The 24,558-nt window shown below is 52.8% G+C and overlaps 1 protein-coding gene across 3 annotated transcripts in view; it reads left to right on the forward strand.

Annotated features, from left to right (window-relative positions):
- The first annotated feature begins 2,310 nt into the window (after positions 1 to 2,310).
- Positions 2,311 to 24,558, forward strand: part of STK40 (serine/threonine kinase 40) — a 37,857-nt gene continuing 15,609 nt past the window's right edge. Inside the window, exons 1-4 of one of the 3 annotated variants that reach the window (XM_040231660.1) lie at positions 2,311 to 2,741; positions 22,016 to 22,135; positions 23,901 to 23,986; positions 24,252 to 24,395. In XM_040231660.1, the coding sequence (XP_040087594.1) occupies positions 22,024 to 22,135; positions 23,901 to 23,986; positions 24,252 to 24,395 (342 nt within the window). In that variant the 5' untranslated portion in view covers positions 2,311 to 2,741; positions 22,016 to 22,023. Of the gene's footprint in view, positions 2,742 to 2,967; positions 3,153 to 3,391; positions 3,629 to 22,015; positions 22,136 to 23,900; positions 23,987 to 24,251; positions 24,396 to 24,558 lie in introns of those variants that run through there. The other 2 variants (XM_040231659.1, XM_040231661.1) reach the window with 2 other exon arrangements.

A 24,558-nucleotide genomic window follows, 5' to 3' on the forward strand; every position in this document is an offset into this window, starting at 1 on the left:
GGAAGAAATGACTTGATGGCAGGTTGTACAAAATCTTACCAGATACGAGGCTCATGTGGATGGAAAATACTAAAAGAGGCTTTCAAGGTGACAAAATTGGGAACCCCTGATCCAGTCCAACTCTGTCATTTTTCAGTTGGGGAAGCTGAGATCCTTTCTTTAGGGAGAAGGTGGAGTGGTCTCCCTGTGTTCCATAATTAAGATAATGGCAGAATGCCAAGATGGTCACCACAAATAGCTACTGCTTATTGAATCTCACTGTGCACCAGGCCCTGTGCCGGGGCTCTGTGCCCTCCAGGAGGGCAGAGCTGTGGTCCGTTTGGTCCCACTGGATCTCCAGCATCCAGCTCTGCTCTGCACACAGCTGGCATTCCATGAATCTTTGTGAAATGAAAGAATCATCTCATTTCATCATTACAACAATGCTAGAGGTATGTATTAGTAGCCCCATTTTAGAGATAAGCAAACAAACCCAGAGAGGTTACCTGACTTGCTTAGGGTCACAGAGCCAGTGAACAACAGGGTAGGGATTTGAACTCAGGTCTGTATGCCTGAAACTCCATGATCTTTGCTACTACACTGCACTGTTCTGCCTCTCAGCATTCCTGATACTGGTAACCAGGTAAGATAAGCAATGCCTTGATGATTCAGTGGGTAAAAGAATCAGCCTGCAATGCAGGATACTCAGGAGGTTCAGGTTTGATCCCTGGGTCAGGAAGATCCCTTGTGCCTGGAAAAGTCCATGGATGGAAGAACCCGACAGGGTCTAGTTCAAACAGTTGCAAAGTCGGACACAATGGAGTAACCAAGCACGCTGCTAACAGTGATGGTACCCAGCCACCAGGTATGGGCCTAGCACTCGAACTTGCATACCTTGGTTCTAGGGGTTTGGCCACAGAGAACCCAGAAGTCAGCCAGTAGGAAAGGTTTGCTGGGTTTCAGAAGCCTGAGGAAGCTCCCTAGGGTTGAAGGTTTCCTCCTCTCCTTCTGTAATAGGCAGATCTGCCTGTACATCATCAAGCAACCATCTCATGCTGTTGTGACAGGTGTCACTTTGTTACGGCAGCGTCGTCGTCCAAGATGCCCAGAGTTGGAGAACCAGCAGGAGCGTGTGTCACAGTGTGTGCGTGTGTGCGTGTGTGTGATGCAGCGGTCTCCTTGTGTTGGTGTCCTGATGACAGCTTTTCATTTCCTCTGGCTGGCACCTTTCCTTTCTATTCATTACCTCTCCTCCTCCCCTCTTTCTCTTCCTCCTCCTCCTCCTCTTTGTCAAAATCCTATATTTTGAATCAGCTGAGAGCCTCCTGGGGCTAGGGATGGTGGTGTCAGCTCCAAGTGAGTCATCCAACTGATAATTAGAGCTCTGGAAAACCCAACACTCATTCCTGTCAGAGCTTCCGGAATCTCTAGGCTTTTCCCTTTGAAAGAGATAGGAGCCTGGGGGGCCGGGCCAAGCGTTTTCGTGCCTGCTTTCAGTCCTCCACTGCACTGAAGCTCGCTGAGAGGAGTATGGGCACTCTTAGTTCACCAGGTCCCATGAGAAGCTGTTTCCGCACTCACTGGATCCTCACAGTGAACCCACAAAGTATTATTCCTATGTTGACAGATGGGGATGATTAGGGAACTTGCACAGTCACTGAACTTGTAAGAGACACAGCAAGGACTCAAATCCAACCTTTTTGGAATCTGCCAGACTTGGTTCAAATCACAGCTCTGCCATTATTAGCTATGTGTCTTTGGTTACTTTCCCTCTCAGAGTTCTGCTTCATCTGCGAACAGACTCCTTAACACTGATGTCTCTACAGTGCTTAACGCAGTGTCTGACATACTACTGCTGTTTCGATTACTACTGTTACTCAGCCCTTTCAGCTCAGTGTACACTAGGCATTTAGAGACAAAGACAAGGACACAGGAGGAGGCAGCCAGTCTCACTCACATCATCTCTCATGTCCTGGCAGTCACTGCCTGTGTGGAGATGACAAATGTGTGCATACACGTAAGTGCTTGGCCACACACCCTAGGAAAATCCATAGCTGTGCACACAGGCTTGGACACGTGTGCCCAAATGGATACAGAATAACACAGCTGGAAAGAGAATCAGGAGTCATATGCAGCTAGCATCCTGGCTCACACCTCGGAGACAAAGGAGTGGGTCCGTGATCGCGGGTACTGCCACCACGGCGCCCTTCTAGCTGCTTGTGCATGCCAGCGGAGGGAAGCCAGGCTCTCAGAGGGCCCCAGTGAGTCATCAGCCTGATGCAATCCCTTTAAAGGGCTCATCTGCTGGTGCAAGAAGCTGATTCATGGAGGGCGTGGTTGCTGGAGAAGGAGGAGAAAGGGACCGAAACTGCAGCAGGAGGGGCTGAGGTTAGGTGGCTGGAATAGCTAACAGGAACTCTTCACTGTTAACCTGCCTAGTCGAGAGTCTAGGGATCTTCGGATTGAAGCGGGATTTCTACAAAAGCAAGGGGCCCAGAGGGAAATGAATTGTGAGGGCTACGGCAGGAATTCCTGTCATTGATGAGACCCACGCCAGCGCTCGCCGCACAAAGCTCCAGGAACCGAGAAATGGGGGTCATGAAAGAGCCACTTTTCTGACAAAGATACTACAACCGGCCGATCTTTCAGCTGCTGGAGAAGTCTCCAGATCCGGGAGGGCGAGTGTAGGGCACGCGAGGCTCAGTGGAGTAGCGGCGGGGGCGGTGCCTCCGGCCCAACCTCACCGCAGACTTAGATAAGCGGTAAGTACCGCCCCTTAGGGTCTCGGTCTCCAATCGTTTCCCAGATTTCAGCCCGAGCCCCACCCTGAACCAATCCTCAATCGGATTCTGGTCTCTTGCCTGAAGGCTTCCGCCCTTCGTCAAGATGGCACCCAATCCCAGAGCCGTGGGCTGTAGATACGGGCAAGGGGCGGGGCTGCGGCCTGTCCGGGAGGTGGGGGCGGTGCGTCACTTCCGTTGTCAGGTGGCGGCGCCGCAGCCATGGAGGGAGGCGGTGGCAGCGGCGGCGGTGGCTCGGGAGGCTGCGCCGGGAGACGGCGGTGAGCGGCTCCCACGCCCCTTGCCCGGCCCTGGTCCCCCGGGACGGAGCGCCGAGCAGCCCCGGCTCCGGGCTACGGACTATGGGCGAGCAGCGCTGAGCACCGGCGGAAGGTGAGGGCAGGGGTCCGGGAGAGGGGAGCCGGGAGCCCGGCCGGGGATGCGGGTTGGCGGGGGCGGGCCTCAGCGGCCGTGGCAAGGGGATCAGGGTGACAGCCTGAGGCCATCCGGCTTGACAGAAATGACAACAGCGGACCCGCCGTCCTCGGCTGGGGTCTGCTCTTCCCAGGGGACGGGGGAGGGGGCGGGGGCTCCTGCGCGCCGGGTACCGGGTGGCCACGGGGGTGTCTCGGGGAGTCGGCACAGCTCAGCCTTGCCTGGAGTCACTTGGTCAGTCAGCGAAGGCGCAGGTTTTTCCCAAGAGGCACTCTCTCCTCTCCGTACTGCCCTCCTGATCCCGAGAGTGACTTGAGAGTTTGAACGAGTCTCCGGAGAGCTTCTTCTCCAGCCCGGGCTTCCTCCACGAGCCCTCACCCATTGGCACGGGCACCATCGCTGCTGGAGAATTTCGAGTCCCGGGCGGCGATCAGGTGCGGGTCCGAGCTACCTGCTAGTCGGTGCTGTGTTTGACCGGCCTTTGCCGAGGAGAGAGCCTGCTGCTGTGGTCACTCTTTCACCTGCCATGCCCCATCAGGCCTGCCCATCCCCACGGCGCTTGGCCCCACCTTCCAGTCAGTAGGTAGAGGCATCGGGATTCCCTCCAGACGTCGAGTACTCTGCCTGCCACCCCCACTCTCTAGGTTTGATGCCCGTTTGTTGGCGGAAGGAAGAGATGACAGCCGCCTTCGTTGGCAAGATAGACTTTGCTCTGTATTAAGTCACAGGAGGAAACCGGTTGGCTTTGCTTGGTTTTGAGAGCAGTGAAGAAGAGGGTAGTCACTCTGGGCTGGGCACTTTCTCTCTTTGCTCAGCTTTGCATGAAATAAGGAAGAGCAGGATATGCACTTGTAAGGCCAAAAGAACCCTTGTTTGTAAACAGCGCTTGTGAGCTGGGCCAGTGCTCCTTGATGGGTCTGCTGTGCCAGCTCTTTGTCCCTTCAATCTTAGACATTATGGAGATGGCCCTTGTTCATTCATTCATTCATTCATTCATTTCCCACATAATAGCATGACAGCAGCAGTGTCCTTGCCTGGAGAGGCAAGTACCCTGTATTATAGAGGTTAAGAGTAACTTTGGAGCCAGACCTCCTGAGTTCACATTCTAGCTCTGCAGCTTTGTAGCTGTGTGGCCTTGGGCAGATTGTTTAACCTCTCTGTGCCTCAGTGTTCTCAGCTATAGAACAGGACTGATAACAAAGTTACTGTGAAGATTTTAAAAGTTAACGCCTACAAAACACATAGAACCATGTCTGCCACATAATGAATTCAGTAAATGATAGCTAATCTTATTCCAAGAAGCTCATGGTCTGGTTAAGGGAGAAAGTCATGCCCCGCTCCAGGGGATCTTCCTGACCCAGGGCCCAAACCTGGGTCTCCCGAATTGCAGGATTCTTGACTAACTGAGCCACCAGGGAGACTGACCTGTAAACAAATCATTGAAACATTGTCTAAAAAAAAACTGTATCAGCAAGAACAGACGGCTGTGGGAGTCCAGCAAAGGAAGCTTCTAGCTCAACCTCAGTTGGGGGGTGGGAGAGGTTTTGGGAAAGCTTGGAAGAAGTGATGATGCTGGAACTGTATCAGGAAGGATGAGAAGGCTCAGCCAGGTAAGAACAAAGTGGCAAGGTACTCCACTTCGACATCTAAACTCAAAATTTATCCCAGAAACCTCAGACTGTTCAGTATGGTGGTATGAAAGTCAACCTGGTGCCAGGTGAAACAGTACAGGTTGATAGGGGATTGCCACACTAACAATTAGGAAGTTTGTACCAAGGGCAGTAGGGAGCAAGGGAAAAGGATTGAAGCAAAGGAGTGTCGTGATTGGACTTGTGTTTTAGAATGCTCTCTCTGGAGCTTCAGCAGGAGAGAAGGGAGAAGAGAGGAGAAGCTGAAACAATGGAGACCTCTTCAGAGGTTACTGCAGGGCAGGCCTCCGAGAGAGCAGAGATGGTGCAGGGTGGGGCATCTTTGGTGAGACGGCACTGCCCGCAACCAGTGGCAGGTAACAAGCTCCCTGCGTCGTCCTGGGCTGCTCTGCCGGGCCCAGAAGTACCTGGCGCATCTGCCTCTGTCTTCCTGAGGCTGCAGGGCTCTCAAGCAGCCAAGCTGGTGAAGGCTCCGGAAGGTCATTTGTAAGGTCAGCTGCTCCCTTGTGCCTTTAATTTGACCTTTTGGGAAGGCAGCAGACTGGAGTGGTAAAGAGCCTATTTGGCTCCACTCTCAGACAGAGTCTCAGTTCCAATCCCAGCCCCTGCCGGTCAGTAGAGGTTACTTATTCTTTGTGTGCCCAGCTTTCTCATCTGTAAAGTGGGGGCAGTAAGAGCCCCTCCTTAGGAGGGCAGTTAAGAGGATCTGTAAGGTGTTGCAAGCTGGACATTGAGTGCACATTGAGTGAGAAATGCTTGGTAAACGCTACAGCTGCAGGAAAGAACTCCTCAGAATTAGTCAAAGCAGTTAGGGGCGACTAAACTGTGTCCCAGTGAGCTGTCAGAAGTGTCCTGAGGGATCACAAGATCACAGAATTTTACTGTATTCTCTCCAAAAAAGAAATCTGTGGGGAGTTCACCAAGCCGGTATGGGAGCCATGCAGATGATTCAGCTCAGCTCTTTAAAAGAACCATTAAAAAAAAAAATAGAAGTAGGACTGCTGAGAAAAAAAATCATATTTTAAAGGATACTAGGAGAACTTCCCTGGTGGTCCAGTGGCTTAGACTTCACGCTGGGGGCCCGGGTTCAATCCCAGGTTAGAGAACCAGATCTCACATGCCTCAACTAAAGACCTGGTGCAGCCTAACAACTAAATAAATACATATTTTTAAAAAATAAAGTAGCCTGGGAGAAGACATATTTAGAGTTTCTTCCATATGTGTCCCTATTAGTGACCCTAGTTTGGTATCTGAATTAGCACCGTCAGGAAGCACACACTGATACGTGCATTGGCCCCAAATCCAGAACCCCAGTTCCACACACATAAGCTCCCATGTGCAGCTGGGGAATTGTTGGGTAGCAGGTACAGAAGGAGTCGGACACGACTGAAGTGACTTAGCAGCAGCAGCAGGTACAGAAAGAGATTGGAGAGGCAGGCCCTGCCCTAGAGGAGCTGGCGGTCTAACAGGGGCCTGGCAGGCTCCTAACCGATCAGCACCGGCAGATAGTTGGGGGCGTGTCTCATAGGAGTCTGTGTGGCAGGTAGAGGGAATGAGGGGAAGGGGTGTTCCTCCCCAGGGGATGGGGAGGTGACTGGGGAGAATTTTGGAGAGGCCTTAGAACTTGAACTGGATCTTGATGAAAACTAAATATTGACGGGGAATAGAGTGTTCATGAAGCACTCCAGACAGGGGAGCATCAAGGCACAAGCGTGGGTGCAGGCTGGTGTGTGTGCGTGCTACAGGAACCACGAGAGGTTCCGGCACAGGGTGTGAAGGGACCTGGCTTTAGGATACCCTGGAGAGGTGAGCACCAGGGCTAAGATGCTTGAACTTCTGTTGGTGAGGGGCTGCTTTGGTTTAAGTGGAGGAAACACCGTTAAATGCGCATCTTCCCAAGAGCCCTCTGGCTGCTGGGAGAGGACGGACTGAAGCAAGAGCACACCCTGAGTCTCTGTAAGCGGTTTTTGCTGTAATGAGAATAAGGGTCAGTGTAATCAGAGGCAGATGGGAAACGGAGGAAGGGCGCAGATCAGAGCTGTTTGGGGGGAAAGTCAGCTGGACTCTGGGAGTGTCTGGAAGTGAGGACTGAGGGAGGAGCAATGATGGCAGGTGCCCCCGAGCTTCCTGATCTGGCTGACAGGGTGACTGATGGAGCCGGCAGGAGAGAATGGCCAGGGAGATCCGCCAGATCCACTCGGTAAGCCTTCTCATGGGAGAGGATCAGTTGCAGAGTCTGTGGCTCTCTGTCCAGCTTTGGGCCAGGCTTCTCTCTGGTTTTGCCTGAGTCAGCGCCTGGGAAAAGGTCAGCTTCCCTTCCTCATCTTCCCTCTGCTCAGATTTGCCCAGGGAGGTGAACTTCTTCAGTGTTTCAGACACTCAAGGGGCTGAGTCTGCAAGACTCCTGTGACTTGTTCAGCCTTGAGATCGCCCTCGAGAGCAGCCCTTCCGTCTGGTGCTGTCCACACTGACTCAGCAAGTGATGGGTCCCGAAGAGCAGTGTGCCTTCAGGGGAAAGGTGGCATTCCCGGGGCTCCCGGGAGGTCTCATCTAGAAAGAGACCTTGAGGTGGAATTTACTCTGGAGGCTGGGCCGGCCGACCCAGTCCTTCTTCTCAGGAAGGAGAGATGTCTGCCACAGGCTACCTGGGACCCACTCAGCCATCAGGGCGGTGAGAGGGAGCTGCCTTGATGTCCTTGTCCCCCTGAGCTCTGCAGAGAGGGATGTGCTGGTAGATGGGACTTCACACAGGCCCTTTGAACTGGGGAGATTTTCTCAGGATTTGTCTTTGCACTTGCAGTGTACACGAAGTCAAAGGGAAAGTGGCCTGAGACAAGGGCATTCCTCCCTCCTGCACCTGCTCAGGTGAGACTGTGGCCTTGAAGGTGGCCCGGGGCCCACAGCAGCCCTGCATCTCCTCTCGGGATCTGTCACCAAGATCCAAGAAGGGAAAGCGTGGTGTCGCTTGCATTGATTTCCTTACTATCTTAGAGATGGTTCCACTTTGTCTCATGCACGTCTGGGTTATTTTGGGCGATACTGTGTCATCACGGTTTGTGTAATTTATTCAGCAAACTCTCTGCCAATGAACTTAGGTTATTCTCGGCCTTTTGTTCTTCAGACAAAGCTGAAGTGACTGTATCTGCATGTGTGCGGTTCTGCCCACCTTAGGTATCCACAGGATAAATTCCGAGAGGAGTTGCTGCCTCGAAGAGTACCTTTTATTACTGTTAAATAAAGTAGTTTCTCAGCCCCCTTCTAGTGAACTGGAGCAGCCTGATTTTCCCCCAGCCAGCAAAGATGCTCCTTCCTGAGGGGCACTGAGAACCCCAGTGGTGATAACCTGCTTCTGGCTCTTCATGGTTGGAGTTGGGGTTCCCTAGAGCTTACACAGTCCAGCAGTCTACAGGTCTGCTGGTTTCAGAGAAACTCTAGTTGTGGGAAAGCAGCAGAGAAAACTGAGAAGGGCTCTCATCATTTAGGATGAAGCTGTCTCCTCTTGCCTCTGTTTACAGATCATCATCTACTTGGCAAAAGAGATAGGCAGGGGATCTTAAGGCTTTAGGGAGTCTGTGACCCAAGGATCCCCAAGGAAGAAGTGGCCTGGACATGGTAGTGGGAACTGGCAAGAGCAGGCTGGTGTGCCTGTCCCCTGTCTTTGGGTTTAGGGCAGAGCTGGCTAGAGGTGTGGAGAGGTACCTAAAAGCAGGTACCTTTAGGGAGAAACTCAGATCAGCCCCTCAGGAGGCCCCAGGACTGCCAGAACCCAGAATCCTCTGGGTGTTTGGAGCCCCACTGCTGCCATCGCCGCTTCTGGAGAGCGAGCCTCCTGCCCCTTTTTGTAGTTCATCTGCAGCCCCTGGTGTCACCAGGCGTGTGTGACCTCCGTGTCTGAGTTCTCTTCTGACTCTACTCCCAAAGTGCTTCCTCCTGAAGGAACAGAAAGGAAACCAACTAGAAAAGAAGGATCCCCACCAGGTCCTTTCCTAAGTACTCTGCAATACGTATTGAGGCTTTTTGCCAGCTTAAGGAAAGAGGAATTGTCTCTGTTCTACGGAGAACCGCCAGGCCAGAAGGGCTAAGGAACCTGTCCACTGTTACTCAGCCAGCAGGGGCAGAGCTGGTTTTCCAGCCCACACCTTTGTGATACTAGATCCCATGCCATCCCATTCCCCGATCCTGGCCAGGCTCTGGCCCCAGGGAGCCCAGCCCACATGAAATCTTGGACCCATAAAGCTGTAGAGCTGGAAATGACCTTGACAAACCTGAAGCAGTCCCTTCTTTTTTCCTGGAAAAATGGAAACTGCCACTCCAGGCCACTGCCTAGAGATACATCCCTCCCCTCCTACCCTGTGAGTAGAGAATAAGGAGACCTTCAATCCTGTCTTCCAGCACTTGAGGCTCAGATCAGACCTGGCTTCAGAACCCAGTTCTGCCACTTGCTAACTGAGTGACTTTGAACAAGTCACTTCCTATCTCCAGCCTCTGCTGTAAAATGAACTTACCACTCCTTGGTCCAAAGCAGTGATGAGGATTAGACACAAGGTGTTACTGGCCTCTGGTGAGGCCCCGGAGAGCTCTTTGGTGGTGAGTCTGAGTCTCCTGAAAGAGGCATCATGAACCAGCTTCAAGGTCTCCAGTTTGAACCATTTAGTGGTCTTCCCAGCTCTTAAAGAAGCCAGGTGGCAAGCAGGAAGTTCTTGTAAGCCAGTTTGCAAGTTGCCTGGGAGAGCTTGAGCGTGGCGGTTTGTCTCTTCTGTGCCCGCTCTTCTGACACAGCCTTGCATCAGCAGGCAGGCCCACACGTTCAGGGCATTCTCAACACCATGCTCCCTCCAGTGCGCCTTCTCTAAGACCCAGCCTCCCAGGTTCCAGTGCCACTCTTAATAATTCCGATGGGTTCAGAAATTTTGTTAAGTTATGATGGTAATCTACAGGGAGATGGTTAAGCAGAATGCCTGCATGCATGTGCACAGGTCTGCTCAGTCATGTCTGACTCCTTGCCACCCTATGGTCTGTAGCCTGCCAGTTAAGCTGGTTGAGCACTGTAGAAGAACATGAAATAAACCTACCCATCTCCTGTTTGTGTTCTGTTACCTGGATGTATCCACTGTTAAGTTTCTTCTGGAAATTTCTTATGCATATTCATTTTTTTAAACCCAAATGGGATCATTTTATACAAATAGAACTGCAGTTTGCTTTTTTTTTTTTAAAGTAACATATCCTAGACATCTTCGTCTGTCAGCAGACATGGGCCTAGTCTTAAAGGCTGCGTAGTATTCCCCTGTCTGGATGTACCATGATGGAGTGAACCAGTGTCTCTTGGTGAACATGTAAATTGTTTCCTGTCTGGAGGGGATGTGTGTGTGTTTTGATTTTTATGGTTTTATCTTTGTGTGTTTTTGCTGCTACCCAGGGCTCTTGAGGGACCCTCAGTAAGTACATTCATCTTGGTGAACTTGTGTGAGTGGACCTAGAGAATAGATTCCTAGAACTGGGTGTGCTGGACCCAGGACAAGTACATTTTCTCCTGCTTTGTTGACTCGAATGTCACTGTCTTCTGCATGCCTGTTGGGCCTGTGCAGGGGGTTCTGCACTGGTCAAGGGCCCAGGCCCTGCCCCCAGGAGCTCACCCACTGGAGAGACACAGGCAAGCAGGCTCTTGCCCACACGTGGACAGAGTGTGTTGGGGATGGCTCGTGGCTGGCCTTAGCGACTCAGAGCAGGTAAAGCCGTTGTGTGGGTCCACTTGTCTGAACAGCCTGCTGAGGGCAACTCTGATGGCAGAGCCTGCTGTCTGCCTCTGTAATCTTGCCCCCCAGCAGCCACAGCCAGTAGCATCTGGCAGACTGCAGAAAGCAAACTATATTGTTCATTCTCACAGTTGTGAAATTTAATTGAATTTCATTGTTGATAGAGGCCGTTAAAGAAAGGCAGTTGGCTGGCCCCAGTCCAAATTACCTTTCTCACGGGATGATTGCATTGACTTTTGCTGTTGAAAACCACACGAAGAGAAAGAACCACATCACCTGGGGCTGGCCTGGGCATTTCCGTCTGTCCATCTGTTGCTCTGGAAATCTGGGATGGAAGGAGGGAGATGTAATATTTGCTGGTGCCTCCCCCAGGCTGGCTCCCCGCAGTCCTCAGGGCTGCCCGGGCAGGGGCCGCCCAGGCCCTCTTCTGGGTGGGGAGACTGCGGAGCAGGGAGATGTGTGCTCAGGACACAGAGGTGCTGCCAGCCTCGGCCAGTCCCGCTTTAGTTGTTTGTTGCTTTCTCTTGGCCTGACGGGAGCCGTCGTGGGTGTTGGGAACCTGAATTCCATGAGAGGCCCAGTGGGAGGCTTTGTTCCCACTGAACAGAGCAACGGTTGATGGTTTGAGCTGAGGAGGGGTCCCCCTAGTTGCCGGGCAGGCTGGCGTGACAGGAGGGCTTCCGTGACTCAGTCTCCCATCACTGCACATGGCAGAAGGCCCGCCCGAGGCGAGGGGCCACCAGGAAGGCCTCCCAGTCAGTGTACTTGGCGGCGTCCCCTGGCTGCTTCTCTTGGTAGGAGATATCTGGGCAGCACAGACTGAGAAAGAGCTGTTAAGTCTGTCCCTTCCTCTTCCAACACCCACACACAGTGACGGGTTATTTGTTGTCACATCAGCTGCTTCCGGAGGCCCCGGGAGGGGGGAAGCCGGTGGCAGCGCTGATGATGCTGCCCTGGATTCCGCTCTGGTGACTCTCAGAAAGGCTGCTGCCGAAGCCCTTTTCCCTGACCCAGGAACTGCTTCCTCTTGCTTATCTCTCCTCCAGAGAAGCCTCCAGGCCCACCTCTGTGTATGCAGGCCTGGAGCTTCTTCTCCCAGATTCCCTCTGGGACACATCCTCCCGGCCTGGAGCCTCAGCCTTCATGGAGGCCACTGAGGAGCCCAGTGGGGCTTGCCCAGGGCAGGGAGGTGAGGAGGGATATTCCTGATTATGTAATCTCCTTGAGCCTCTTGGAGGAGACTGGAGCTGGATCTCTAAGCTGCAGACACGGGGCCCCTTGTGAGCAGTGGGGGCCTTCAGTCCCCTGCTGGCCCCCAGAACTGCGCTCAGCCTGCTCTAGTCCTGCCAAGGAAAGGCAGTGACAGGGGATGGGTCTGTGCGGATGTGCTGGGGTTGGGGGGAGCTGGCTGGGCACCGGGCCGGGTTCTGGCCGCCCCTCCCACTTCCCACTGTGTGAGTCACTTCCTCTCTGGCGCTGCAGGTAGTCTCCCACACGCCCAGCAGCCTCGGGGGTGGGGTGCACCCCCTGCAAGAGAGGAGCTCCGGTTAGTAGCAGCCAGTTCGCCCGTTACCCCCGAGGCAGGCGTTTAGAGAAGGATGTGATGTTATGAATTCCTGACAGATTGGAGCTATACATATCCTGCATTTTAGAAATGAACAAAATCATCACTCTGTTTTGGAACGGTGGAGATGACAGCACATGCATGAATCTTTGTCATCAGGGAGTCCTGGCTAAGGCTGAGGGATTACTAATCCGCCTCCCCATCCCCTAGCCTCCATCCTGGGCACAGAAGCCAGTGACTTCCAGTGCATTCCTGGGGAGATCGCTGTGGCCCTCTGGCTCCCAGGGAGAGGGTCCATGCCTGCTCAGGGATGGCTGTCCTTCACACTCAAAGAAAAGCCCTCAAACGGAGCTCCCTTCCAGCCAGCCAGCAAGGGTAGAGGAGAACAGGCCGCAGGCAGCCTCTTCTGGTCCGATGAGCTGGGTAGAGTCTCGAGGCTTTGGTTTGTCAGCAGACCAAAAAAGAAGGGAAATCTTTACTTCATGAAGTTGTGAGAATGAAAGAAAATCTAGGAAACTCTAAGAACAAACGATTCCTGGCAAGCAGTTGATGCTCGTCAGTTTAAAAGGTAGTTTAAAAGGTATGCACCCAGAGAGCCTTGTCACCAGGGAGCTACCTCAATATGGAGCAGGGACCCTCGCGTTTCATCCGCCAGAGACCTCGAGACACCCCTCTTTTACAAATGATGAAACTGAGGCCCACAGAGAGTGAATGACTCTCACAGAGGGTAGGGGACTAGCTCAGGGTCATCAGCTAGTGAGTGATGGAAGCTTGAACCTGGGCCTTGACCCCAAAATCCATCTTGTGCTCCCAACTAGCATTTGGGTAGCTGTTTCCAGGTTTGAAACACTTGGTTCTGTGGGCTGCAGGTTTCTCTTGGTTCCCTGGGTTGATTTTGTGGATGGAGAGCCAGTCTGTAGGGAAGCTGGGCCACTGGTTACAGCTCGTGCATGTGAGTGTCGAGGTGCAATGAGGGTGGCTCCCAGAGGGCTTGGGTCAGGAGAGGGTGGGGGATGCCGTGGTGGGCTGGTGGGAGGGGTTCTCAGTAACCCAGCCTCTGCAGCTCCACAGAACATCTTCTCTGGGTCACCTGCTGAGATTTCACACTGCTAACCTCAAGTCCGGTGGTTTGTTTCCAGGTATAGTCTGCTAAGAGCGTAGCTGAGCCAGAAAGTCTCTTTTCTAGGGGAAAACAAGTGGTAGGAATTTTTCTGACCAGCAGAAGGACCTTCACACTCCAAACCTAGAGTGTCCCAAAGGGTCTATCCCCCGAGTGAGGAGCAGGCTAGGCTGTCACTCACACGTTCCCACACTTTACTGCAGGAAAGCAGATTTTTTTGCTGGACTCGGCAAAAAGGGGGCTGGTCTGTCCCTTTGCCAGTGAGGGGTTGGTCCCAGTCTGCAGGCATGCTGTGAATGGGTTTCATTCCTCAGGGGGGGTTGCCCTCTAGCAGCCAACACTGTGTAAGCACAACCCCTGGCGATCAGCCCAGAACCACCCTGCCCCGGGCATCCAGGCATTTCTGACATGGGACTTTTCCTGGACAGACTATTCCCAGCACCACTGCAGCCCAGTTACCACAGCTGTGACCCCTTCTCTCTCTGCTCCTGGATTCTGGCTCCTGCCACGAGCTAGTGGACCATCCGTACTCTCTTCTGGGTCTCTCTGCCTCCAGCCCCTGGTCTCTCATTGGGTCTTCTCTGCCCCCTGCCCCAGTGTGGGTTTTGGTGCCTTCTGGGTGCATAACAGACACTTCGGCACTCGCCATTTTCTCATTCAGCAGTGGGTGGATGCAGGGACGTGGAGATGAACTGGGGTTGCTCAGCCTGGAGAGTGATGGAGGCAGGGGAGTCAGACACTGGTTGCAGCACATAGGAGCAGACAGAGGGTGCTCTGGCATCCAGAAGAGGAAAAGACTTGCTGCAGGAGGTGACACCCGAGGACCAGGGGGAACAGGGCAGGGGTGTTCATGGCACACTCGGAATTGTGAATCATTTGGTGTGGCTGGATTTATGGGGCATAGAAAGGCAGGGAAGCTGGAGAGGTACCCTGGGTCTGGCCAACCTTACTGAGGAGTTTGGGTTTCTTCCTAAAGACCTCAGGAAGCATTGGAGGACACCCACAGCAGAGACAGATGGAGCTGGTGCAGGCCCAGGTCCCTGAGCAGAGGAGAAAGAGCAGCCTGCTGGAATCTGTTTGTCCAGCCCCAGTTACACAGGGCTTCCCTAGTGGCTCAGATGGTAAAGAGCCTGCCTGCAATGCAGGAGACCCAGGTTCGATCCCTGGGTCAGGAAGATCCCCTGGAGAAGGGAATGGCAACCCACTCCAGTCTTCTTGCCTGGAGAATCCCATGAACAGAGGAGCCTGGGGAGCTATATATATAGTCCATGGGATCGCAAAAGGTCGTGCATGACTGAGTGACTAACACTTTCACTTTTCTGTTACACAGGTAGTTGAGGTGGGGGTCTTCTGATGGAGTCGTTCCTGTATCCTTCCTGACTAGAACAGTGCCCCACCATCTTGCAGTGGGTGCAGACACCCTTTGAAGAAGATGCACTATAGAGAGTCGCCACCAGGTGGCAGACCTTGAGATTGCACAGAGACCTCATTTCCACCCCGCGCCCAACCCCACCCCTCCCACCCCCGCCCCTTCCCTAGGAAGAGTTTATGGAACTCCTGTCCACACCAGGCTGCCTCCGCCCCACAAGTATGAGATTCCAAATTCTGCTTCTGTGAGCTTTGTACCCACAAGAAATCCTTTTGAACCTGTGAATCTGGACAACAGATTCCTCCAGGGTCTTGGGAACTGTTCCAGCAGAGTGCAATTTCTCCCATCTCCAGAGTAAATTCCAGACATGGTGACCCTTCACCTCTAAGCACTTCAGCATCTGTAACCTAAGAATAGGGGCATTCTCCTGTGTAACCACAGGGCAGTTTTCAAATTCAAGAAATTTAACATCGTATCCTCTGATATACAGTTTATATTCAGATTCTGCTAATTGTTCAAAATATAACTTCTTCCCCTCAGGATCACCTGTCTCGTTTATTTGTCCTGTCTTTAATCTCCTTCAAGTGAGACCAGTTCTTCAGCCTTTTTTTTAACTACCTGACATTGATGTTTTTGAAACATATAGGCCTGTTGTTGATTGTTCCCTCAGTTTTAGTTTGACTCCTGATCAGCTTCAGGTTATGCATTTTTGGAAAAAAAAAAAAATTAACTTCGGTAAGGTTGCTTCATATCAGGAGTAACATGATGTCAGATTGTTCTGTTATTAGTGATATAACTTTGATCGTGTGGTTATGGTTGCAGTTTGCCTTTTTTTTTTAATTGTATATTTACACATAGAGGGTTTCACAGGTCTTTGAACAATTCCGTCATTTTGACAGATGCACACACCTGGCCTTATGTCCTGTGACAGCAGTTTTATAGCCCAGTATGTGTGCTCTCACCCCTCCCACAGTCCTCTGCGGGAGATCCTGGACTAGAGGCACTAGGTCTCAGTTCCAGACTCCTCACTGCCCCCAGCTGGATCGTGATGAAGGGCCTCATCATCCTGGGAAGGAAATGGCAACCCCCTCCAGTCTTCTTGCCTGGGAAATCCCCTGGACAGAGAAGCCTGGTGGGCTACAGTCCATGGGATCACAAAAGAGGCAGACATGACTTAGCAACTAAACAACACCAGCATCATTCTGGACAGTCTCTTACTGTGCATTGAATTGATAATTGCCAGCTAGTGCTCCGGCCTCTGCTCCCCCATAACCCAAAGAACAGGACAAGAGGACAAGATGCTGTGTGCCTCTGCCCAGAAGAACAGGCCCTCCCCTTGACCCACAAAACAACTGTGCCCTGCCCTCTACTGCAGACTCATACCTGGTACTGCCCAGCACCCCTCTGCCTCCTCAGGAGCTCAGCCAGCCCCCAGGCTTCCTCTCCTCCCCACATTCAGTTGAACATGTCACTCAGGCTGCCCATCAGACCACCCACACCCACACCTACCCCCACCCAGTCTTGAGTATCAGACCAGCAGACAGATAGCAGGTTCAAGGTCTCTTAAGCCTTCAGTCTGGTTATCTTCCTTCTGCTCCCCATCCCCGCTCCAAGTCAGTGCCTGACTATTCCTTTCTCCTTGGGCAGCAAGAGAAATTCAAAGCTGCTGTGTTTAAGCTAAGAAAAGCCCAATTTATCATATGTTCGTAATATGCCAGTAAGTACTCTTGCCAACCTTTTTACATGGGTCATCTCACTGAATCCTTAGACGAGCCTTGTAAGGTGGATCCTGTCCTCTGGGTTTTGCATATACAGAATAAGTATCTCGTCCAAGATCTCATCATTAAGTAATGGTGCTGGGCTTGCTCTGACTCCAAGCATCCCAGCTAGTATAGGTTATGTAGGTCAAGATGGTGATCCCTTTAGCTCGAGAGTGACTGGACCAAGCAGAAGTCAGCTGAGGCTTGCAGCAGAAAGCACCCTAAGCTTTCCACCGCCACCCCCAACCCCCACCCACAAACGCAGTAGTACAGATGTTTCTGTCTTGCGCTGTGGCACGGAAACGACTGAGACGCTTTGCTCTGACCACATTGTTCTGCCACCTGAGTATCCTGTGGACAGAGACCCTTTTCTACCTCCCTCCTGGGGTCCGGTGTGGGTGTGGCCACACAGACCCTTGACACATGTGTGGCAAATAGGGCCGAGGCCAGAGATGGGTTGGAGCACCTATGCTCACTTCCAGGTGCCAGGCGGGCTGGACAGAGGAGCAGGGTCCCTGCCTTCAGTAGACACTGCCAGAGATAAAGCCCAGCAGACAGAGACCTGTCCAGCTCAGGATCTTTTTATTTGTTTTGTTTTGACAGAGCCAGGAAACATGGGGGTGGGGATCGGGGCAGCTTGAATCCTGACGCTTATCAGCTCACCGTGATCCTGCAGTGTAGACAAGCCCTTCGGCTCCTAGCAGGCATTAGAAGCTGCCGACAGATGTGGCCACCAGCTGTGGTGTCGTCGCACACATGCACACACAGAAGTAGCTCTCTGGGCTGGGGTCTGCTGTTTGCTCCTTGCAGGGACCACCTGTGCGCTCCGCCTGTACTGGGTCGGTCTGCAGAGTCACCCACCTTGCCAGGAGCCCTGGGGTTGCAGCAGGAAGCCTACCACGAGGCTGAGTGCAGAACTCTCTGCACATGTGGACAGGCCGTGTGCTACCCCTCGTGTTTGTGGCTCTGTGCGTGTGTGAGTGGCCATCGCCTGTGACTGCATCCGCACACCTGCATGGAGACCGGCGGCGGTGCTTCTGGGTGTGAGTGGTGGGCCTCTCCTTGCCTCGGCCAGGCTTCAGCTGCTTTGTAGTTGGGTGGAGCTGGAGAAAGACTGAGCTAGGAAGGTCTCAGTACCCTCTCTCTTTGCAGCCCACCTCCTTGGGGTATTCCACCGTGTCAAACCATGATCTGCCATAGGGTGCCCTGCCTGGCACTGCCCTGCACAGCTGTCCTGTATGGTGGCACAATGCAGCCTTGGACTGGACATCATGGGCCTTAGAACCTTGGGTGGTGCTGATGGCCCAGCCTTCATTGCCTTCTGGGAGAGCTGAGCTCACATCTCCCAGCAGCTTTGGGACAGGATGACCGTAATGGCAAACGAGCAGGGTGGGTGGGCATCGCCTCCTCTGGGTATGCTGAGATGCGAGCACAGAGCTGATGCCCACAGCTCCCTGCTCCTCAGGTCGGGCAAAGGGAACCTCCCGCTTGAGGGTCGAGCAGCGCGGCCTGCAGGCGGCGGACACACCTACCCCTCACCCTCTTTTTTGCCTCACAGAGCTGTCTGCTGAATACGGGTTCTGAGGGAACTGGTGCTGGCCTAGGAGGATAGCCCTGGAACAGTGGACAGACTTAAAGCTCCAGAGACTTCTAAATCAGGCTGGCTGGGTTCTGGCAAGCTGAGCCATGGGCCCAGGAGACACCAGGCAGACAGCTCCTTCTTAGCCAGGCAGGGCCAGGGCCCGCCACCGCAGCCTGAGGACCAGTGTCTCTGGAGAGGCCTGGACCCAAGTCCTTCTGAAACCAGGGTTCCCAGAGCTTCCACATCGCACTCTCACTGTGAGGCTAGGATCCCTTGAAGCAGGCTCCCCGTGGGCACATTGGTGGGCCATATGCAGGTGTGTCTGTGGAGGGGACACAGCAGGATGATTTGGGGACAAGAGCCAGGAGGGTCTGTCCCCAGGGGGGGTTGTCTTTGCTCATCCCACTGGCGAGCCCACCGCAGCTTCCGATTGCCCAGACCTGCCCCCTCGGCTGCATCCATTGCCTCCAAGGCTCTGGTGGTGTGGAGGAGCGTTCAGGAAGGGAAGCAGCCTTGTGCCACTTCCCCTGCTGGCATCTTTTCCCTCTCCCTGCCCGTCTGCTCTCATCCTTCTGTCTGCCTACGTCTTGGAGCAGTTCCCATGCCATTTGCTTGAGTTGAATCCTTAGTGGGATGGAGGGGGCCAGGCGGAGCCCACCCACTGTCTGTGCTACGGCTGCTCCCGGCAAACTGTTGTCTAGACCATGCCTGTGCGTGGGCACCCAGGCAGCATCTACACAGATATGATGACGCCATAGTGGTGCTCTCCAAAGATCCAGGAGGAGGGAGGATGCTTAGCACTCCAGGGAAGCCAGGGAATAGGGCCGAAATGTACTGAAATCAACTCATCTACCAGGACAGGGCAGCTGACCCCATAGGAGCCATCAGCTACTGCAGGGAAGGTGCCCAGCTGCCCATAGAGCATCTCCTGGGCCTGGCACTGGGGGTAATGGTTTTATGTACTTTTTTTTCTTTTTTTTTCCTAGTTCTGAGGGAGTTTTAGTCTAATGGTAGGGGAAAGACATTAAGTATATGAGCACACAGATAAATACATAATCACAAAATATGGAAAGTGCTTTGTGTGAAAACTACAGGATACCAGGTGAGTGTGTGACCTGTTGGTGTTGCAGATGTCAAGACGGCTTCTCTGAGGAAGTGATACTCAAATTGAGAAAGACGCCCAGAAATTATCCAGGCAAAGGGTAGGAACGGGGTTCTAGACACATTACTGCCGAGCTTTTTGGGATTTTTCTAGCAGCAGCTGTGCTCTCCCCCTGCTCTTGTGTGAACGACTGCGTCCACTGCCAGCATGACCCTTGTTGGCAGGAGTCGGAGCTGAGCCTGACCATGGCTTCTGCTCGGTTTGGGGCTACTGGAGCCGACTGGGCTGCCTGATCCTCGTCACCCTCAGTGAAATCATGGGCCTGCTCCTCAGTGGCACAGCTCCAGGAATGAATTAGGGGCTGGGTGGGAGGCAGATCTGCTAGATTGGACTAGAAGGGATTGGGCCATCTCTGCTCCTTCCCAGTTCACCGCATGGAGTCAGTCTCCTGGGGTTTAGAATAAGGGCCATGGCAGCATGTGAAGAGATGTAAGCTAACTCGTAAAGACACACCTGTTCTCAGAGGAGGGGCTGCTGCTGCTGCTGCTGCTAAGTCGCTTCAGTCGTGGCCGACTCTGTGCGACCCCATAGACGGCAGCCCACCAGGCTCCCCGTCCCTGGCATTCTCCAGGCAAGAACACTGGAGTGGGTTGCCATGTCCTTCTCCAATGCAAAAAAGTGAAAAGGGAAAGTGAAGTCGCTCAGTCGCGTCCAACCCTTCGAGACCCCATGGACTGCAGCCTACCAGGCTCCTCCGTCCATGGGATTTTCCAGGCAAGAGTACTGGAGTGGGGTGCCATTGCCTTCTCTGCAGAGTAGGGGCACCTTCTACGAATAACGGTAAAAATGAACTAAAGGAAAAGAGAACTACATGACTGCATAGACATTTAATCTTTTTTAATTACAAGAAGTTAAAAGCTTAAGAAAAACTACATCCTCTGGCAGTTACAGCCTTAATATATAGAGTTCCTAAAAAATCACCAAGACTAATACACACAAAGCAGTAAAAAAAAAAAAAAAAAAAAAGGAAAGGAATATGAACTGGAAATTCATAAAAGAAATACTGCATATAACCAGTAAGCATGTAAAACAAGTCCAACTTCATGAATAATTAAGGAATTACAAATTTAAACAATGACATGCTTTTTAATATTCATGAGATTGGCAGCTTTTTAATATATGGAAATGCCCCTTCCTGATGCAGGTTCTGGGATTTGCCTCCCACACCGCCAAAGGTCTGTATATGGCACAGCCTCCCTGAGAGCTGCCTGGCAGTGTTTGTCACACTCCTTTAAAAAGACGTGCCCCATTTGACCGTTTCTTGGAGTTTATCCTGAGGGAGGCGGGTGTGCCAAGATGTTATAACTGCTAATAAAAAATACAAAAAGTGGAGAGAGTCTCGAAGTCCACGAATAGGTATGTGGTCTGATAAATCATGACATATCCTTAGCAAGGAGACTCTTTCAAGTGGTGCTACAGAAGAATACAGGGATGCTACAGAAGATGGAGGGATGTTAATACGATTTTTTTTATGACTTTATGAGATGCATTCTACAGACCATAAATTTACCCTCATCATATTGTTATATTTTAGGTGGGAGACAAGAACGCTTAGAAATGGTATCAGAGTGGTCTAAATTTTCATAATAAGAACTGTAAGCATACACACATACACAGGAAGGTCTGCTTGAATATTAACAACGATTATATCTTGGTAATATTATGGGTATTTTCTAGTGTTTCTGCAGGAAACGTCAGTTACTTTTTTAAAAAGAAAAAATTATAGAAGCTTAGGCTCAATGCTCCCAAGCCATCTGTGTGGGAGTAAAGGCTGCACTCCTAATGTGGCCTTCACCCTTAGATCTGGCCTTTGCTGCCCTCTCTGGGCCCTCTGTCGTCACGCCCTGCCTCATGCCATGTACTCCAGCAACACAGACTACTTGGAGTATGTTGCTTCCGCGCCATTTCTTACTATGTACATTTGCACACCCAGGCCCCTCTTTCTGCAACGGCCTTGCCTCTTGCCCCACCCACTCCAGTATTACTCCTCAGGGAAGTTTTCCCTGAGCCCCTGCACCCACTGTGGGCCCGAGACCTCAGGGCTGGGCAGGCAGCCTTTGCTGGTGATCCCTGGGACCGTCTGCCCTCCTGTGTGGAACTCCACTCTGTACACCTCTCTCTGCACCCCCCTCCAGGACACTGTTTTCACGAGGGGTGAACTGCAGAGAGCTAGAAGGAACAACTCCTTTTTGTTTTTTTTAATCCAAGTCAAGAGGTTAATGTCTTCTAGAATCTGGTTCCCATGTCCCCTTTCCTTTTAGGGGAAAGGGGTATTTGAGGGGAAGGCCTGGTGGCTCAGATGGTGAAGAATCCACCTGCAGTGCAGCAGACCCAGATTCAATCCCTGGGTCAGGAAGATCCCCTGGAGAAGGGAATGGCAACCCACTCCAGTACTCTTGCCTGGAGAATCCCATGGACAGATGAACCTGGCGGGCTGCAGTCCACGAGGTTGCAAAGAATCAGATATGACTGAGCGACTAACACTTGCACTTTTTTCACCTCACTTCGAAAACAGTCACTCCAGGGCCAGCTCCCTGTCTCAAGAAAGCCCAGTTGGCACCCACACAGAAGTCAGTGTCCTTCTCTCTGCGTCTGACTGGTCCCTTTGAGGTGGGCCAGCTGCCCACCTCTGTAGCCAGGACCTCCACCTGGAGCGCCTAATTAATCTGCAGTAAAGGAGCCATGGTTCTTTGTTACCGAGAACCTTCCATGCTCCTCTGGGAGAGGCAGGAGGTGGCAGCGGCTACGGAAACAGCAGCAGCCGCTGTGTGACACACCCCCAAGTCAGAGCCTCGCAGGCTGGGTTAGTGTAAGGAACTCACTGATTTGCTCAGTGAGAAGGCTCTTTTCTGTCTCGTCCAGAGCTGAGAATGAAGCGGAGAGCATCAGACAGAGGAGCTGGGGAAACGTCGGCCAGGGCGAAGGCTCTAGGAAGTGGGATTTCTGGAAATAATGCCAAGAGAGCTGGACCATTCATCCTGGGTAAGCCTCTGATGGCTAGGTGAGTGGGGCGCCGGGGCAGCACCGTCTGACCTGCGGACACAGTGCAGCGCCGCACCCGCCCTGGTGTGGGGCCCTGACCAACCCTCTGTTGGTTTAAGCAGAGTCTGTTTATGAGAGTGGACGGTCGCTCTGCACCAGGAGCTGTTGTTGCAGTTGTAGCTCACCAACCTTAGATTATAGTCAGCCAAGAGCTGGACAGTCTCCCCTGAGAGAGTCCTATGCCCCCAGGACGTTGCCCTCTAAGCTGTCTTAGAACCCAAAGTCCATCTTCCAAGGCGCTTATCTGACCATTCATAGAGGGCACAATAATTTTGCAAAACATTTGGTACAGCTGCAAACGTCTTATAAAATTGGCACCAAAATCCTGTAGAACCGGGTGTTGCCAGTGGTCCGGAGGGGCAGCAAGGCCTTTCTGCATGATATTCGAGGCCCAGCAGCTCCAGACTGGAGGATTGCAGGTAGGGTGGGTCCTGAGGACCCTGACTCTCACAGCAGCCAGAGATTGGGTGTGAATTTTGCTTTGGCACAGCATCTTGAACTTAGGAGTACAGGATAATTCCAGCTCTAGTCACTCGGCAAATAGTACATGGAGCCTGCTACGTGCTGGTCCTGTGCTGGTTATCAGGGGTGCAGAAGTGATTCAGACAGACAAGTTACTGGGAAGCTTCCTGGCGGTCCAGTGCTTGGGACTCTGTGCTTCCACTGTGAGGGGCATGGGTTCAATCCCTGGTCAGGAAACTAAGATCTTGCATCCCACATGCCTCCAGGCACAGCAAAAAAAAAAAAAAAAAGAAGAATTGGGCAGGACAGTTGGTTGGAGACATACTCTGAAGCTAAAAATAAAGACCGTAAAGTTTAAAAAAAAAAAAAAGGCAAGTTCCTGCCCTCACGGAACTTAACATTCTAGCTAGAAAAAGAAACAGTAAACGACACAGGAGATGACCACAGGAGCAGCGGGGAGGGCAGGGCCCTGAAGGGAGCAAACAAGATGGTGTGAGACTGAGGGCCAGAGAGCGCTGGAGACGAGGAAGGCTCTGTATGCGGGAGACAGCTGAGGATAAGAAGGAGCAGCCAGTGAAAAGCAGAGGGAAAGCATTCCAGACAGAAGGAACAGCAAGTGCAAAGGCCCAGAGACAGGGAAGGAACTGGAGTGTGGTGAGGAGGGGTCGGGGAAACATGATCCACTGAAAGCTGGACAGGACCCAAATCATGCAAGACCTTGGAGGCCAAAAGGTTTCGACTGCATATTGAAAGCAGTGGAGTGCTGTTCGGGTCTTTCAGCAGTGCAGTGGCACGGTGACATTACCTGATTTATGCTCTGAAAGCTCGGGGCACTGTCACAGATCAGTGAGCAAGGTACTTCTCCAGTACAGAAGTTCCCAAAAGCTGATATTCGGCCGCCTCAGACCGCCCGAGGAGCCTGTTCAAGGGACGGTTTCCTGGCTCACCTGGAGCTGGGGATTCAGAGGGCCCAGGTCATAGCTGGGATCTGCTCTTAACACATGCTCCTCGGAGATTCTAGCACACACCTTGTGCTGAGAGAGTGTAAAAACCAGATGTGCTCAGATGGAGGCACACACACTGCTCCACTTTGGGAGGGGTGACCATTTCATCAGTGGGTATGAGCCCTGGTGTCCTCCAAGAGAAAAGAGCCAGCCAGAAGCCCACGTGGTGGCACGATGGCTCGATGCCATGGTCGACAGGGCTTCTGAGAAGGAGAGCCAGCGGCTTGTCTGTGCCACAGGTCCCCGTCTGGGCAACTCACCAGTGCCAAGCATCGTGCAGTGTTTGGCGAGGAAGGATGGCACGGATGACTTCTATCAGCTGAAGGTGAGTGAGGCGCAGGGCGTGGGGGCCGGGGACCTCCGCCCCCCTCCCATGTGAACAGGAGCAGCGCCCTTCTTCCCGGGGGCTCCGTGTGAACATCACGTTGCCGTCACGTCGGGAAAAACCATTTCGCTTCATCCACACGCGTGTGGGTGGATGTGCCAGGGTGGCACGGGGGCACGTGAACCCCTGCTTCTCCTGTGCTAGTGACTCTGCTCGGAAAAGTAAAGGTTGTGGGGTTTTGCTTTTCTGTGTGTGCCTTCCTAAGATCCTCACCCTTGAGGAGAGGGGCGACCAAGGAATTGAAAGCCAAGAGGAGAGGCAAGGCAAGATGCTGCTCCACACCGAGTACTCCCTGCTCTCCCTCCTCCACACGCAGGACGGGGTGGTCCACCACCACGGGCTCTTCCAGGTAAGCGGCATCTCTCCCACCCCCACCCTGGCTGGCACGCTGGGGCCACGTCGCCCGAGCTCCCCCGAGCTTCCCCAACCTCCCTGCCTGCAGGGCAGCAGGACTTCCTGGCGGGCGGCCTGGAGGTCTGGTCACAGCGCTTCTGCCGTGATGGTGGCCGCCT

Source organism: Oryx dammah, unplaced genomic scaffold, assembly GCF_014754425.2.
Source record: "Oryx dammah isolate SB20612 unplaced genomic scaffold, SCBI_Odam_1.1 HiC_scaffold_28, whole genome shotgun sequence".
Classification (NCBI taxonomy): Eukaryota; Metazoa; Chordata; class Mammalia; order Artiodactyla; family Bovidae; genus Oryx; species Oryx dammah.